This window comes from Sander vitreus, chromosome 13, assembly GCF_031162955.1.
Source record: "Sander vitreus isolate 19-12246 chromosome 13, sanVit1, whole genome shotgun sequence".
Lineage (NCBI taxonomy): Eukaryota > Metazoa > Chordata > Actinopteri > Perciformes > Percidae > Sander > Sander vitreus.
The window spans coordinates 9,792,054-9,810,676 of record NC_135867.1 but is presented as its reverse complement, the minus strand read 5'-3'; the positions used below and the strand labels follow the sequence as shown (position 1 = coordinate 9,810,676).

At 39.4% G+C, this 18,623-nt stretch overlaps 1 protein-coding gene across 1 annotated transcript in view; it reads right to left on the bottom strand.

Moving 5' to 3' along the window:
- Window positions 1-18,623, bottom strand: part of stk10 (serine/threonine kinase 10) — a 46,133-nt gene that overhangs the window by 15,019 nt on the left and 12,491 nt on the right. Inside the window, exons 2-7 of the mRNA XM_078265224.1 lie at window positions 18,249-18,413; window positions 10,299-10,347; window positions 8,964-9,113; window positions 6,257-6,329; window positions 4,976-5,170; window positions 4,192-4,273 (exon numbers count right to left, since the gene is read on the bottom strand). Of these exons, the coding sequence (XP_078121350.1) occupies window positions 4,192-4,273; window positions 4,976-5,170; window positions 6,257-6,329; window positions 8,964-9,113; window positions 10,299-10,347; window positions 18,249-18,413 (714 nt within the window). The remainder of the gene's footprint in view (window positions 1-4,191; window positions 4,274-4,975; window positions 5,171-6,256; window positions 6,330-8,963; window positions 9,114-10,298; window positions 10,348-18,248; window positions 18,414-18,623) is intronic.

Here is an 18,623-nt window from a genome sequence, read left to right as displayed (position 1 = left end):
GAATTGGAATTTAAAGAGATATATATATATATATATATATATATATATATATATATATATATATATATATATATATATATATATATATATATATATATATATATATATATAAATGAGCTCCACTCAGCCTAACTTATTTGATACAGCAGAGTAACGTTATGTATTTCAACACAAGCTTAGCAACTGACGTAGAGGAGAGCGACACATTTCATTCAAGACACACAGTTCAACGGATTCTGACTTCAACAACCACACTACCACTTCCTGTGTGCGCACCAACATGCTGAGAGATCAGTCCGACTGTTAAGGCCATACAAACCTGTGGTGGTATGGAGTAAGATGCACAAATGCTGGGACTTCAACATGTGCAGCTACACTGAATGCTCCAATAATACTTTACAAGCTTGAGATGCTTGGAAGACGGTGAGAAAGTTTAGCTACTGTTGCTGTAGGTACATGCATCTAAGGGCAAAGTAAATAAAAAATGTGTAGGCAGTCTACTCTTCAACCATACCAACAGTAAAGTAAAATAATGTCTTTAAGGACTTTAAGGCTTGAATTTTAGACAGATTTTCTCCAAAGTTGAACAAGAATCAAGGAGAAACATTAGATGAGAACAAGATCTATCGAATGAGTGATGCAGTTAAAAAATAAAATGAGGTAGTCTACCATACCTCATTTTAGAAGACTAACATCATTATACAGCAGACGTCAGAATCAAAGTTAGTGATGCAGGTCACTACACACTGATGCAAGAGCTACTAATACTACTAATCGATTCATCGTTGCGGCTTTAGTTCTATCCTATTCAATATAAAAGCCTAGAATAGTAATATATCCCCCAGATTATGACTTTTTTTTTTTGTCCAGTTGTCACTACTGATCTAAGCCTTCACTGCTTAGTAAAATTACTGAAACAAAATATTATCTTTGCATCTCTTTTCCTTTCCCCTCAGTCCCCATTAGAAACCATACAGTAGTAACATCTGAGATTTCAGCTTCCAACTGCTTGTTGTAACAACTCAGACCTCCCATACTCAAGCTAAACCCAGTTTCCTTGAGGCACATCAAAAGGAGAGAAAAGGCAAATAGTTTAGTATTGTTGATCTGTTAAATCTGGCTATGTTTCTTTGTACTGCCATTATGGATCAAGATGTGGCTCAGTGCCGCTTATGTCCTAGGTTTCACGTTGATTTAGACCGAAAGCGGCTAGTGATTTTGGGTCTTACATGCATGGCTGGGCGTGAAAAGGTTAAATGTGAACAACACGGCCCATTAGGGGACTGGAGGAGGGAGGTGCATCGTATGAGGGCAGACTAACTTCTGTAGCAGTGACAGTGGAGTGTGTGCATTTGTACTTCTTTCTTTGTGAGGGTTACATTTGAGTTTTAGACCTTGAGTAAGCAAATTTTTTGGGAAATTGTGCTTGTGAAAGGCATTGTGGTCAGTCCTCACTTCTTCAATGGGTGGTTGGAGGTTAAGGTTACATTTGGGGTAATGGTTGGTGTTAGGCATGTAGTAGTTTTGGTCTACATGAATACAATTGACTTGACTTTTATGTGTCCAAACTTTGAAATATCAGTCTGAGACAAATCCCTTACTCAGTATAAAGTAGTTCCTGTTAATATATAGAGAAAAATAGTTCCTATGGAAACTGTTGATAGCTTCTTTTGAGGTTTATCTAGAGAAACAGGGACATATTTTCAACAAAATAATTTGACTTTTTAAAAATGATTATTTGTTCCAAAGCTTTGGGCACCAAAGGCAAAATATAATTTCCCTCCATGATATTTGGGTGGTGGCAGAAATGGTAGGGATAAATATCTCAGAAGCTGGACAAATTAAACCACAACAGGGGTCTTAAAGTGTGACAAAAACCAAGCCTGTGCCATTAAAAGCATGCCAAATTAGCCATTAGCAGTTCCTGTTTGTAATGTAACCATGAATTTCCAGAAAACTATCACAGGACTGCTTTGATACTGTCGAAAACCTAAAAATGTGGTGTTTCTCAGGCAAGTTCTGGAGTTACAATAGTCTTTTTTCTAAGCAGAGTAAAATATGTGTATGATGTCTTTTCTGTTTCGATTTGACCGACTTATGACTTCAAGAAGAAGTACAAATTTAAATTGCCGAAATCTGGCGCTCCTAAGTACCTTAACTGCCTCCATGAGCTGTGTATCACAGCCGCTTCTGTGACTGTTGACTGAGCCAAATTACAATAACTAACTTCCTGTTTTTTGAAAGGAAACACCGTTATTCACTGGTCTCTCTGCCTCAGACCTTCCATGACCCCCTACAACTCTCCTGCACCCTACTGGGGAAGCTTGCCTCCCAGCCTCTGAACTAGAACAATCGGCGAGAAAATTCTTTTTTGGAATTAAGGGTGAACTGACTCTTTAATGTTAGAATTAGGTTTTGAGTAAAGTCAGGGTAATAGTTCAGCTTAGGCCTATAGTTGATAGTGTTATGGTTCAGGGCTAAGGAATGCATGATGTCAATGAGGGCTCTCACAAGTAAAGAAGTATAAATACTGCATGTGTGTGTTTGTGTCTGCACATGTCAATGTTGAGAACCACTACAAAGCCCTGGCTCAGAGATAAAATAACCAAATACTCCCATGGTAAAATTACCTGACCAGATGATCAGAAACAGAAAAACTAACACTATGATACATGAATGGAAGCTACACCCAAAACACTGTAGAAAATCCTGACCATGAGAAACTATGTGGGAGGAGAACTATATTCAGTGTAATGAGTACAAGTCATCCAGATGGTCTCCCGCCAGCCACAGTGACTGATACTGTGTCATGTTGTTTTGTATACATTCTTCACAAGCACACATGTGGCACAAACACAGGGCAAGATGTTCAAATCTGTTTAAAACTAATACCATGTTAGAATTGCATGATGACAAAGACTATGATTTGTCCTTTTATTTCCTCTTTTGAAATAGTCACACACACAGTTTAGCACCTACACCCCAGACACTCTTATCTATGATTCATTATAATCTTCACGTTCACTTCCTGTGCTACATCTGTTTTCCAAATCCATACACTCCAATGAATAACTGCAAGGCTGACCTAGAGCTTACACTGATGGTAACTTCCTCACTTCATTCAACATCCACTGCACAGCAGAATGTAATGCCATCATTGCACAACTATCTACAGTAAATACTATCTGACAGCCGTATAGGAGCAGCAGGCATGATAAACATCTAAAACCTCCAGCACGGCACCAAAAACCGGACCGCGCCCGTCTCTCCCCCACTGGGGAGCACATGCAGAAATCCCAGCAGGCCCGGGTCTAGTCTCTCTCTCTCTCTCTCTCTCTCTCTCTCTCTCTCCCTCCCTCCCTCCCTCTTTGGACAGAGGTGGCAAGCTCAGGGTAATCCAGATATACCATTGGCTAAGGGTGGGAATGTAAATAGCTGGAATTCCCTCAGCTGTGGGATACAGACAGGAAACTGTGGCTCTGAATTTTAATAGACGCTGCGCTTGTGCTTTAATCCACACCCTGTTACTTTTTCTCTCATTTATTTTGCTCTGGACTTTGAGAAACAGCTTTAAGTTCATCCTCAGATATTAAGGTTTTACTGCTAGACTGTCATCAGCCTCTTTAAGAATATTTCAGCTGTGCCAAAATGGCCTTACATGTAAATACTTGTCCTTTCCTATAATTGTCACTTGTCTGGATTTATATGCATTTACTGTTGTTGGAAAACAAAGGGGATTTGTGATCATTCTAAATTATTTGGCACAAAAACTTCCATTGCCTTTGAGATTTAAATGTTTTAAAAGCCCCCAGAGGGTGCTTCAAAAGTGAACAATTCTGAAATTCCTAAATGTTTAATCGCCTTTCTTCACCTTTATTTTTTTAGCATTGTTCTTTCACTTAACTTTTTCACTTCTGATGCTGTCCTACTCCTTCTCTGCCTGCTCCATTTCTTGCCCTCTCTTGTACACATTCTAGACCTCTCCCATTGACATGCTAGTACCGTCTACAGGGGCACGGCTCACTTTCCTGGCATTGATCACTCCATTCAGGTCTTAAAATAGAAGAATAAATGGCAAATGGCCCTGTACTTTATATGTGTGTTGGTTCAAGATAAGGACAGAGCGAGGATAATGTTTCATCATGTATCAAAGTGCAGCATTGTGTAACATCTGCAAGGGCCAGGGCCTACCTCGGTGAGTTGGGCTACAGTCGGACGAGTCTCTGGATTTTTGTCCAAAGCTTTCTTCAGGAAATCTTTAAACTCTTGTGACCTTGAGTGAACACAAGAAAACAACATTAATCAAAAACAAGAGGTATCAAGATAGGGGGGAGCGAGGGAAAGATTAAAGGAATAGTTAACCAACATAAAAAAAACATTTGAACACAACATTTCCAGATATGTGTGATGTTGGAACACGTGGGTCATCTTTGTGCACAGCTGTGCTTTGTAAAATAAAGCTTTCAACAGGAATGATGAGTGGGCTCCATCCCATCCCAAATGCCCTTTCAGCACCTGATAACTTCCCTTTTGCAGAACTAGATGTGCTGCTATGGAACATTCAGACTCATAAAATTGATAGGGAAAAAGTTATAGTTTGGCACTCGCTAAAGTCCTTAGTTGTTGCTATAGTTTATTGATAAGGGTAAAATGGGCTGCAGGCACAGAGGGGGAGGACAATGTGATACATTGAGAGTCTACAGTAAATTCCAGGACACTGAGTGTGCAAAAATCTGGTAATAGAATGAAATTAGATGACCCAGTGAAATCTAGACAGGAAGATATAAGCCTCTGTCCTCCTATCATATTCTATGTCCAAACTAATAAATCATGGACTGTGCAAAATAGTTGTAAATACTAGGGTTTAATTGAATTTTCTGGCTAACACATCCCTGCTTTCTCTTCACAACTTGCACATATTATATGATACAATTACTGACTAGTGAATTTAGAGTAATCGCTAATGCATTCTCACCATTTGTGCGGCTGCTCCAAGGTGGGAGGCTCTGACTTGGCGATCTTCAACAGCACCCTCATGGGGTTGAGCTCATGGTGCGGGGGTTCAATCTGGGCAAGCTCAATCAGAGTGATTCCCAGAGACCAGACGTCAGCCTTGTAGTCGTACGGAGCATCTTTCATTGTCTCACACATTACCACTTCTGGGGCCATCCTGAGAGAGTAAACAAAAGGTTGAATAGTCATTACCATGACATATGCCACACATATTTGTTTTAAGTAAAAAAAAAAAATTGCGCGAATATCACCATCACATGACCATGTGGGAATACTGAACTTTGGAGGCAGTTCACAGGTCTTACATATATACAGTAGTTGCCAAGCGTCAAGTGACAGAGCTAATAAGTAACTCAATTTGTAAAGATGGTAACCATCATGTTGTAAAAATCTGATTCTGATCAGTCCCAGCATGATTTAATAGTTTCGGATATCATAAAGATACACCTGCAGTATTTACAACACTGTTGTCTGAGCAACGCAGCAATGACTAACTGATGATTACTGTAGATACCAGTAAGAGCGTTTCTCCTCTCTCTTACTCACAGTTTTGCAGATGTCAACATCAAGCACGCTCGTGTTGTCTCTCTTGACTTTTTGGATTGTTGACGTTGCTAATCAGTGCATTTAAAGCTATAGTGCGTAGTTTCTGTCGCCCCCATGAGGAATTCTAAGTAAAGACAACAAAACTGTCTGCGTGTCCACATGATACAGCCTTCCGTGATCGCGCACACCCCCACCCATCCTCCACACAGTTGCTAATAGCCAAGGAGGACATGGAGGATTAAAAAAACAAAACATGGTGGACTCTTCAGAAGAGGTAATTATCTTCACTTGAGTTTCTGCGCGCGAAAGTCGCCGAACGACACAATCTTCTGAACACAGCCATACTGAGACATTCAGAGAGAGCTGTGTGGCGCTGATAGTCTTAATTAGAATTGTAGCAACTCATCTGGCAATGGCTTGAATGTAATGGACGTTCATTAATAATCCAAATCAGTGAACAGGATTGTTTTGTATTGGATTTAAATAATGTTGCATCAGTGTGATGAAATATATTGATTTGCCAGGCATTTAATTCACTGTATTAAGCAAAAGAGACAGCATTTCTAATCTTTGAATGGTTTCTCAATTGAATTTCTTTTATTTCTAGAAAAGAAAAAAAAAAGCTTTTAGCCATCCTAAGCTCATGGATAGCTCGTTTCCTTAATAGTGCTCCAATGTAGAGTAATATCTTACTCACCAGTATGGCGTTCCAATGAAAGAATCTCTTCTTTGTAAGGTTTTGGTGTTTTTTGCAGATACGCCAAAATCAGCTACAAGAATGAAGAGACAAAAACAACAAAACGTGACGTGAGATAGTTAAAAGAAGTTCCTCAGAAGCATTTAAGAGAGAGTTATGCCAGTTCATCCTTTTTCCCCTTTGTACATGTAGTAGACAAATACTTTGTAGGTTGTAAAACTGTCATGACACTGAGCACAAAGCCCGAATCAGTGAATTTATAGCAGTTCAGTTTCCTTAACAAGCTGCCCCCATTTCCTGACATGACCCTCAGATTACAGGGGTGTTGTTTTCACTTTGAAAACAACAGGTTTTTTCTCTGCAAGTAAGAATATTACGTGTGGCATGACCAAGGTTGAGCACTTGGCAGAATCCATTTACTCACAAGGCAGTAGGCTGGCTGTTTCAATTACAAACGGGCATGTTCTATTACGGGGACTTAAATGAATGTCTTGGTTTTGTAGACTACAATTCAACTATGTATATTTGACCTTCCAGTGAAATATATAATTTTAGACTCTTGCAGTCTAAACTTTTGCGGAAAGAATGTTTACCTCATACAAAGACAATAAATAGTACTTCTGCTTTTATTGTACATGGAATAAGAGTTTACACATTAACATGGTAACATTATTAATCTTATAAACCTAGAAGCCAAATACACTTCAGTACATTCTGGCAAAGCCTTTGTAGAATGTGCTGCATCACTGGGTTTAACCTACGATATGTTCTCTTAAATAATCACCAAGGGTGTCTCTCAAGAAGCATTATGATGATTATACGCAAATATTTCTACCCTACACACCTAAAGGTTAGGGTTAGAGTGCACAGTAATAGGTGTTTCAGCGGGGAATCCCAACAAACTCCAAAAATAGAATAGTTAGATTTAACCCTTGTGTTGTCTTCCTGTCCACCATGAACTTTTTTTTTTTTTTTAATTCACAGTCAATAAACCTAATTTACCCTAATTCTTCAGTTAAAAAAAAAGCAGAAATTATGAATTATTTTGACTAATAGTTAAGATCAGAAGATGTTGAGTGAATCACAGACTGGTATATGTCAAAGTTTGATCAGGATACTGTTTTTAAACCATTTTGTTTTTCAACACCCAAAATTCAATGAAAGTAATCATGAATTTTACCTGCGAAGACATACATTCATGCATCCATGTTATTTCTGGTCAATTTGGTTAAAAGAAACCCATATTTCTGATATAAAAAAAATATTTGACCCGAGGACAACACAAGGGTTAATTTAGATTTAGTGATTTGATCTTAAAAATTTTAAGTGAAAAATGTCAGATAATGTATTAAATTGTTAGTATAAATAACAATATTGTGTTGTTACATAATGTTACATACATAATGTTTAATCCCACGTGTCATAGGTGGATATAATGCATTTGCATGACCTCAGAGACAGGTAATTGCTGCCTTGTTTGAATTAACACGTAGTGAGACAAGTTTGGAGACTGTAAATGAGTCAGTGTCATGACTTAATGAGTTTAAAGAGGCAACTCCCAGTGATTATATCTTACTGTGGTGTCTTAGGGACGAATGTAAGGAAATGGAAAATGACTTAAAAAAGAAGTACAAGTCCAGCCCAGTGAGCAATGTGTCATTTGAAATTGCAAAAAGAGAAAGAGCAAAATAAATTGTAATGATACCATGGACCAATAAACAGTTTGGAATCAAACTCAAGTTAGAAAAAAAGTGCAGCAAGTTCCGCAAAGAACCAGCACCAGACTTTGAAGCCCTATGCAGCTTATAGTTCTCTCTACTACTGAGTGTTTTGGTTTGTTGGTCTGAGTGCAAAACAACAAAGAGTTAGTCAAAGAGTACTGAAAGTAAAACATCATGCATGCAAAACACACCCAGATATTTTTGTTGTATGAGGATCCAAATGTCATGCAGCCATTTAGAAAGAAAATCTGCACTTCCTTAACTTGCACTTACTGTACATAAAGCACATAGAGACCATTTTTTTCCTTTTCTGGGAACTACACTCTAATCCAAAACATGCTGGTGAATGGGTTGGATCCACAGCTTCAGCTGCGCAATGTGAAGAATGTGGAGAACTCCTCAAAAAGCCAATAAATGAAAATATGCAAAACTTCTGAGAATGCAGTTTTCCCACACAATGCTGACTTATGATCCTCCTAAAGCACCACAGGAGGGGTACAGGGCCCCTAACTGTGTGTGCATTTGTGACAGCATGTATGTGGCTGCATGTGTGTGTTCAGCCCATACGACAGCATATGTAAGACTAAGAAACAACGGACCATAGTTCCAGAGATAACCTGTAATATACAATTCTAACACGGGGTCAATCTGAGAATTAGTACCACTTGCAGCATTTTGCTAGGGACATGGTTTTCTCGGTGAATGATGGAGCGTAAAGAGAGACATAACAAAATCCAACTCACAAATTTCAAATATGTTTTTAATCACTTCATGTTGTTACTCTCTGAACATAACGTATTGCATTTTTCAGACTTTGTACACCTACGTGCGTGAGCTTGAACAAAATGGACACCATGATACCTAATCAATAACTAATGGTAAATGCAATAAACCTTATTTTCTAGAAATGCTAGAGTTAAATGTCAACGTTGTACAAGCACCTACAACTAGCAATATTCTAAAGTATAAATATATAAACCCCTCACCCAGTTTGATGTCCCCATCGAGCATGAGGAGGATGTTACCGGCCTTCAGGTCTCGGTGGATGATCTTCATGCTGTGGAGGTACCTCAGAGCTTCCAGCATCTGGCGACAAACCACCTTAATCTGCGGCTCTGTCAGCCCCCGATCCAACTCTGATAAAGGCAAGAGAGGTGGACACAGGACACAAGAGATGGAGGGTTAACTGTCACAATAGGGGAGAACAACAATAGGCTTGAGAACAAGAGCCGAATCGAAGTGAGAGTTGAGAAAACTAGCTGAGAGGGTTCAAAAGCCATAATGCACACCTCGCAGATTCCATATTTAGTGTACATACAATCATGGCAAAACAAAGTTTAAAGACTGATGTAGTGTGTGAACGCTGCGAGAGAAAAGACAAAAAGGTAAACCTGTGATGATATCAATGGAAGTCTCTCAGATAAAGTTGCTGGATAAGTAATCCCAGATCAGAAAAGCTTTCACACATCTAAGCTAGTCCTGCCCTGCAGACTTTATTCTACTGTGTCTGTTTGGTTAGCTGCAGTGGGGGTACAGACAGATATGAGGATGTGGATTACCCAGCAAAAACAGACCAGGGGATTTTCCCACACAGAAGGATTCCACCATGTCTGACTGCTTTCTAAAGCATTCAAGGCCCTACTGGTGAAGCTGCAGTACATGATCAGCAAAAGTTCGGAGAAAATCAACCGTATTGTGATAAACGCTGGTGTTCTAGACTTCTCCTATAGAAAATAAACATGCCGTGATTCTTCAATAGTATAGACTGGAGCTTTAAGACAATAGCGTGGATTGAAAGCACATATTTGACCTTCTATCATGTTTCTACACTTCCTTAAACAGGGTTTCTGCAGGTTTCAACAAGTCAAATTTAAGTATTTTTAAGACCTTTAAGAATAAAATTTAAGAACTTTATCACAACAAAATGCAGAGTCACAAAAGTACTTGCAAATTAAATCAAATTATTAAAATTGAATTAAGGTGACAGAGTAATAAAAATCTGTACATATATAGCAAATTACATTTGGACTAGCAAAAGAAAGAACCACAACACCACGAAAAAAAAGAAGGGAAAAAAAAACATTTCAATGAGCATCAGAGGTGGCATTGCATGGACGTAGGGAAATTTAAGACCCGTTTAAAATTATTTAAGACCTAGAACACAATACTTTTACGAATTTAAGGAAACCCTGTTAAAAGTCTGTGCTGAAGGGACAGGTGTAGTCACAGCACTGCTGCAGGTTTGGAACTCGACTTTCGTGACAAGGAGGAAGGTGGTGTGCTTATGATAACACACAGCGTGCCAAGAGAGAAAAGCCTACCTAGCATTGTGGCATCCACGGCACCTCCGGGGCAGAACTCGATCATGATCTGGGGAATGAAGGGGAGGGGAGAATCGGTGAGGTTAAACTTGACAGAGCTTAATACAGAATAAACATACAATTGACAGCTGTTCCTTTTTCAGGGATTTATATGTAGCGACAGGAAGTACAGATTACTTTTCATCAGAAACACATGCACAACTAGTATTTTTACAACAATCACATGGGTATCTTGTAAATTGTTTCTTGTAATATTCTAATACATCTCAACTCATCACTTTCACTAGCATGTAAACTAGTGCATTTTTTGAAATACTGGGTGATGAATTGTTTTTGGTTCTCTGGCTGAGGAACATTCAGCACTGACGGTCCATAAGGGTTTGGCACTTAAGTGAAGTGTGGCAGTAAAATTAGCTAAAATAATTAATAACAATGGATAACAGTCCACCAATGACAATGACAAATTGGGAGTGCAACATTCCCAGCCAGCCATTCTTATTCACATTACTTTGTCATCGGCCAAAAGAAGGGTGAAAAAAATACATATTTGTTGTGTTATTTTTTGGTAAAGCAAACCAAAGCAAAGTGTGGAAAGGAAAGAAGACGAGATGTTAATGTTATGTCATCGCTACCTGGAGAGCTCCCCCTGCTCTACATCAGTCAAACACTCTTTGACATCTGTGAGGAAAGTACTAGAATACACACAAACTGCAAAGTTGACAGCTGGATTCAGACTGAAGTGTGTGATGAAGTGTCAGGCCAACTGTACACTTCTCGGGACACACACTTCCTGGGACACACTGCCAAACGTATAATACCAGTTCAGAGGGGACATAAAAACACAGAGAGAGAGAGAGAGAGAGAGAGAGAGAGAGAGAGAGAGAGAGAGAGAGAGAGAGAGAGAGAAATATTCTGAGTGCACATTCCCTAAATGGTGCCTTGTTGGCCAACAGCAACTTCCAACAATTTAATTTTCTCTCCTTACATAGTCAGTCTCTCTCTTACACACACACACACACACACACGTCAGAAAACCTCTAAATGTTCCGTTCAAGTAAAGTGGGACCAAAAAAATAAAAACAGCACAAGATTTCATAATAATCTTATGCAGAGCAGTTGATCTTGATCTACTGATTCAAAATGGTTAAAGATCAACCCCAGGTGGTGTGCAGCATGCGTATTTATGAATCCTACTATGGCCACGCCAAGACCCTCCCTTCAATAGCATTCTCACACTATTATTGGCCAGGCGTCCATGCTTACGCCAGGCAACGTAACCCGAATTGTACAGGTCCTATCCCCTGACCAATTGGTTATCCTAACCTTAACCACTTGAGGTCAATGCCTAACCCCAACCAATCGAGCTGCTTCGTATAGCGTGGCCATAGTAGGATTCGTAAATAATCGTGCAGCATACCTTGTGTTGTGTGATGTCACTTATTTAATCGAGTCCTGCTTGCTCTGACAACACTGTCAAAGCATCAACCTGGTATTTGACAGGGAGTGGAGTTTCAGTCCAGAGAACAGAGAATCAAGTACAAAAGGAGCAAACACCCCAGGTACAGATGAATGCAGGAAACAATGCATACCTCTGGGCACACGCAGTTGCATGAACACACACACGCTTTAAGGAAAACTCAAAGATGAGGAATGTCAAGCCTCGTTTGGATTGACAAACCCCATTAGTTTGGGTTTTGTCACGCGTTATCAGGATCTTTCACTTCGTCGGTCTCCTCAAATGACAGACGCAAAGAGAAAGAGCGTCTGGCCTGCGTGTTACATGCTCTGCTGCTTCCATCTTTTATCTCTCTAAATAATCACAGAAAATATCACAAAGAATTGACCTCTGTTTGACTCAAGTTCTATTAAAGCACTCACAACTTGGTTTAAAACTGTTATTTGTCTGTAACATTTTTTTTTTTTTTTTTTTCCCGGAATCAGAAACAATTGAAGTTATAGATATAAAACTAGAACTGCAAGCAGTTGTGAAGGGGTCCAAGCCACACCGGCAAGAGTCGCCCCCGATGACAAGTGGAGCCCACGAAAGCGGAACCCACGAAAGGGGAACCCAAAGCACGATGGCGGCGAGGCAAAAGTCAGGAAATTTCACTAAGTGTGAGCTCCAAAGTCTGTAGTGACATGCAATAGCAAATTTCCCATTTGTTGAGTAAAAGGCCAAAACACTTCTACCTCAATTATTGCGCCTCCTAAAGGCAGATCATCACCAAATATGGGATAGTGCCGCAGAGTGGCATGTAGAACAATAAAGATATGCTAAAGTTCGTGTTTTGTGGCTAGCTAAGAAAATTTGTTTGTAAATTGTGCATACTTTAACATAGCAAAATTATTTTGATATCTTTTCATCAGGTCCATCTGGAGATGTTATGTACCAGGTTTCGTGGAGATCGGTCGCACGGCCTAGGAGGAGTTTGAAAAAGTTGCTTTTGCACAAACTTCTTAGCGTAAATGGGCGTGGCCTATATCCTGTGATTCAGCTTGATTCAAGGAACACGTGGATGTAAGGTTTTCTAATGTGCCATGTGTAATGTGGGAGTTGTAGGCAAAAACACGTGTGACATTATAGTGCCACCTAGTGGTCCATGTGTGTAATATTTGGTATGTGAGGTCCATGAACCATTCTACATCTACACTGTAAATTTGAAGTTGCTCACATTAGTGTAAGTGGTGAATCCAAACCTGGGTCCCATAGGCCACGCCCACTTTGACGAATCAGTACCCCACTGTAGGCGTGGCCTCAGGAGTGGCCCTAGATGATACCCTCAAAATTTCGTAAAAATGGATTTGCCTTTAATGAGATATAAACTTTTGGGACTTATAGCGCCCCCTAGTGGCCAATTTTCGTAAAATTTGGTTAAGGTTTCAGGTTGATAGCATTCATTTTGGCCAAGATATGGCAAAGTTTGTGTTTTCGTAGCTAGCTACACAAATTTGGTCGTGCGTAATTTGCACAATTTTTATCCGATAAAAATTATTTTTATAACTTTTTGACAGGTCGGTCTGGAGATGCTACGTACCAAGTTTCGTGCAGATCGGTCGCACGGTCTAGGAGGACTTAAAAAATAGGTTTACGATAAATTGTGATTTTTCGCGCATAAAGGTCTAGGCGTAAATGGGCGTGGCCTATATCAGGAGATTCAGTTGAATTCAGGAACGCGTGGATGTGTATTTTTAATGCACGATGTATGGTTTGGGAGTTATAGGGCCAAACGTGTATCTCTGCTATAGCACCACCTAGTGGTCCTGTCCTGAAAAGCGTGACAAATAGTAATATTTTTCAAACAAATAACATCATTATCGACCTCAAAATCCATTATTGGTTGGGCTATACTTCATATGGTACCCCATCACTTACAGTAAGAACATTTCAGAGGCATTTTAAAATGAACATTTCCAGGTCCAATTTACTTTGTACTTTGGATTCTTACAGACATCAATTTATAAAATTAGATTGTTAAAATGTGTTTTTAACTATATGTCCATGCAGTGTTGAGTAAATGCTGATAAAATAATTTAGTTTTAAAGCTCTCTCCAGAGGGATGTTTATTACACATTTCAGTACGAACCATTTCCCTATTCCTGCTCACCGCAAAGCAAAACACACATTATTTCTATTTCTCCTCTGTTTAAAAACCAACCACCTAAATTAAATGAGCTGCCCTTCAGTAGTAACACATTGTACTGCCCAACCTAAACAGCTGTAGATTACACTACTGTGTCACAAGCAACTGGTTTGTGTTTGCGTCAGGGTCTCTGCAACCACATTTGCTCTCCCTGCCTGAAACAATTCTGGATGACGTGTTGTGTTGCGGTGAAGAATGTGCCCCGACTGGTCAAGCTACTGTACATGCAACGCATACCTACTAAGGGCTGAACACACGCTCTCACTTACAAAACACACACACGGGAACATCCAAAAGTCACTCACTTTTCTTTTGAGTCACAGCTCTGGGATTTCCCACCTCATTTTGTCCTAAGTCTAAAAGATGTAAAAGGCTATTTGCCAACAATTATCTGCTTAGAAACTGCAATGCCGAATAAAGAAAGAAATATGAGCATAAAAAACCTGAATCACAGACACACTGTTATACTTTGTCACACTGTGAACATGACTAATGTTTCAGTGATGTGTGTATATGAGGCGGTGCCAAAAAAAACAGACTTCTACCGATTTGCTTTCCAGTGTCATCACAAATCTCCTAGCAACCACAGCAGGTAACATTATGTAGACCTCACTGTATGCAAATATGGCAAATATATAATATTTAAAATAAATATATATATATATATATAAATATAAATATATATATATATATATATATATATATATATATATATATATATATATATATATATATATATCTATACACCTACACACACACTTGTCTAATTATTTTACAGCGAGAGCCCAATCGTCTCTGCATTCTTTGTCAAACTGAAGGCACTTGGAAATAATTGACTCTGGAACCACAATCACACACAGAAGTGGAAAAACTCAAACATGTTAAACACTTTCGAACATGTTCACAGTGCATTAAATGGGTTAAACCCATAGATTAAACCACGAGATATTGAATCTAGAAACTGCCTATATTTTCACATTTGGTGTTGAAAAGCTGCTCCTATCATACTATATTTATGGTAGGTTCAGATGAATAGATATTGGGCTTTCACAACTCTGATTTGAAACTTGGCTAAAAGCACCTATTGTGATAATGTACCTTTTTCATTAGACATTTTCTGTTGGATTTCTACACTGATTCCCCAAAATGACAAAAAAAAAAAAACATTGTCACTTACCTCTACTGCCCTACAAAGGCAAAAGACCTTAACTCGCCAGAGTGTGGAACTGAGAAAAATGACTTTAAAGTTTTTTTTGTTGTGCAGCCAAATTAATTATAGGTAGGACACTGGAAATCTGGCAATTAGATCCAATGTATCTACATAAAAAATCTTGAGCTCAAACTTGACTTTTGACCTCTATTTTGAAGTTACTGTACTCTGCCTTTGTACTGTCTGCAAAAAGTGAAAGGTCACGCCAAGGCTAAAGGCAGTAACTTCCAAATTATCAATATTTTGTTGCTGATCACCATATACAAAATCATTATAGTAACACATCTATAAAATGTAGTGATCATGGCCTATATGTCTGATGATTTACAATTACTTATAGCCATTTACTGTACTTATTGCTATCCTGTACCGTAACTCAAATTGAGCATTCCAAAACAAAGTCAAAGAGCAGTTACTGGTGTTATGGTGTTCTGCCTTGGTTTCTCCTGGGCTTTTATAAGTTACTGTTACGACAACCCATTATTTTCTCGAAAAAACAACGAAACTGACTCAAGATACTTATCCACATTATAAAGGAGGTCTTGAATGTCCCAAAAATATCAGTAACTGACTTTCGACCAAAAACGAAGTTACTGCATTTTGCAGGGCAGTTTAGTGGTATCTAACCATTGAGACATGCAGGTTTTGCCCAGATAATGAGATACAAGTCTCTCAGATTTCTGCTTTCACCCAATACAATATAGGCAGGAATGGAATGTGGCATGGAATTTTGTTTATGGTGTTTATGGGGCTCCAAGCACCAAAAAGTCGAGAAGCAAAATTGTCTCTTTAGAAACAGTGTCCCAATTACTCTGGATAATGCAGCAAGAGTTTTTATTTTAGGAGAAATAGTCCCTATGGATTCCATTAGTATTTGGGTTGTAAATCTCAGGGAGGTATATCTCAAAATAAAACAGAGGTAAGCAAGGCAATGTGGTTTTTTTTGTTGCGTGGGTGAACAAACCATTTAATCAGGAACACTTAACTATGCTTCTAAATTATGCGTGTAAGTTATTTTCTGTGTTTATCTTCTCTCTTTTTCATCTGTTTAACCTCCCTTCTCTCCCTCGTTGTTCGTTCTTCTCAGTGTGCTGATGTCAGCAGTCCCTTCCCCATGTTAAAGGCCTTCTTTTTCTCACGCCGTGGGTCTGGCTGCCCCTCCAGCCTCAAGACCAGATTGTTCCTGAAGGGGAACAAACAGCCCTTCTCTCTCTCTCTCTCTCTCTCTCTCCCTCTCCCTCTCTAACTCAGTAGAAAGCATAACGGTTGGGTCATCTCACCCCTGCCCAGTCCACCCAGCCGGAGGTTACTGAGGCCTGACCGCCAACCACTGGTCAAATTGTTGAGATCCTGAGGCTAGCTTGTTCACTTTGTTATGTTGTATATAATTATTCTACTGCCGGTGAGATGCTCGTATGTGCATTTTGGTGGTGAGTTTGTACACTAACCCAGAAAAGTCAGTTGCTCTTAAAACACAAGCTGAATAAGAGATTGTCAAGAGATTAGAGAACATCTAAAAGAATAGAAAACTATCTGAGCACAGCTTGGAAGTGAGATAGTAAAGCAAAATGTGACACTGAAGCAACAAACACAGACAGGAAGTATGTGGTCTGAATGCTGCAGGAGGACAAAACAACCATGACTAGCTCTGCTCTGGGGCTATGTAGAGGCAGAGACCGGTCATATCTAGATGGTTAGTCAGGTTTGATTTGGTTTTATTTATGGTCAACATTTTTCTCTACATGGTTCTCAGCAGGAAACCGACAGAGTGCCTTCTCCAGGTGTTGAATTAGTCCTTACCCCAAGTGAAGGAGTTCAAGTACCTTGGGGTCTTGTTCGCGAGTGAGGGGACAATGGAGCGGGAGATTGATCGGAGAATCGGCGCAGCGGGTGTGGCATTACATTCAATTTATCGCACCGTTGTGACGAAAAGAGAGCTGAGCCAGAAGGCAAAGCTCTCAATCTAGCGGTCAGTTTTCGTTCCTACCCTCACCTATGGTCATGAAGGCTGGGTCATGACCGAAAGAACAAGATCCAGGGTACAAGCGGCCGAAATGGGTTTCCTCAGGAGGGTGGCTGGCGTCTCCCTTAGAGATAGGGTGAGTAACCACGAGTGTTGCCCAATACAAAAGGACTAAAATCTGGTACTTAACAATTACTATTGTTTTAATAACTTAAGAAGGGAGCTTAAGGAAAGAACAGTTACATCTAAACTCTAAATCTTACATTCATAATACCACAAGTAGAGGGGTAAAAAAAAAAAAAATAGTTATAAATAAATAACTCTCTTTAGTCTTAAGACTGCCTTGTAATTCCTCAGATATTCAAGGTTGTGCCCCAGCATGAGGTCACTATTATTTTCTTGGCCAGATACACTGGAAGATTACAGGGGGAGTTGAACACTTGACCCAGTGAGTGAATGTGGAGAGGGAAAATAACTTGAGCAGAAAATACTGAACTGAAAATCATCTTCATTCTTGCTTTAACATCAGGGTGAGGATTGGGTCATTTCTGATGCATTATGTCACCCTTAGGGGGGGTCTTCTGTCATCCCCATTTAGGCAATCCACTTTTCTTATCTTTATTATTCAGCAGAGCTTTTATATATAGAAGAACTATACTCTGGATGAGATAGTGTTGCAATAAAACAACAAGGCAGTCACAGATTGAAATGAAACATCCCATGAGCCTGCCAACATACAAGGTTAAAAATGTCTGTTTTTCCACTTCCCTGCTGATCGTTCAGGTTTCTGTGTTGTGGCTCTGTTTGGAAAGGCAACAGAAACCCCTCAAAAAGAATACATCTTGTGAAGAGGGTGACAGAAGATAAGGTCCCTTTGGTATATTATGCACCAGTTTAATACAACAGCAGACTTGACCACAGTGTTCTCACACAGCCTGTTCAAGTACAATTTCTTCAAAACTCAGTCCATTTTTTCTTTGTCCAGTTTAAGTGCTTAAATGTGCAAACACAATAATATGGGTGATTCATATTTTTACTAGGAGCATGTGCGAGTGTTCAGTGAAGGCATGGTAAAACAAAAAGAGAGAGGGGTTACGTCAAGCTGGATGTCTCAACCAGATTCCTCTGTTACCTACCCAGAGTTTGTTGTCATGGTAAAACGCGTCAAGCAGCTTGACAATGTAGCGGTGGTCACATTTAGCCAGGATGTCAATCTCAACGATGTAGTCCTCCAGCTCCTCCTCACATTTAGTCTCGATCACTTTGGCTGCAGCCAGAACTCCTGTCTCCTTGTTCCTGGCCTGAAGAGAGAGAAACAGAACATTGAATTCAACATGTGTGAGTAATGGCAGGCCCGTTTCATGGGTTCTTGCATTTTACTTCCTCTCTTTTAGGGCTAAAACTCTTTATACAGAAAATGTGAATAAATATGTAATGTTTTTAAGTGTAAATAATCCTATGATCACTTCTTCATAGAGAAAAATCTGAATCACAAACTTCCCCAGAAAATA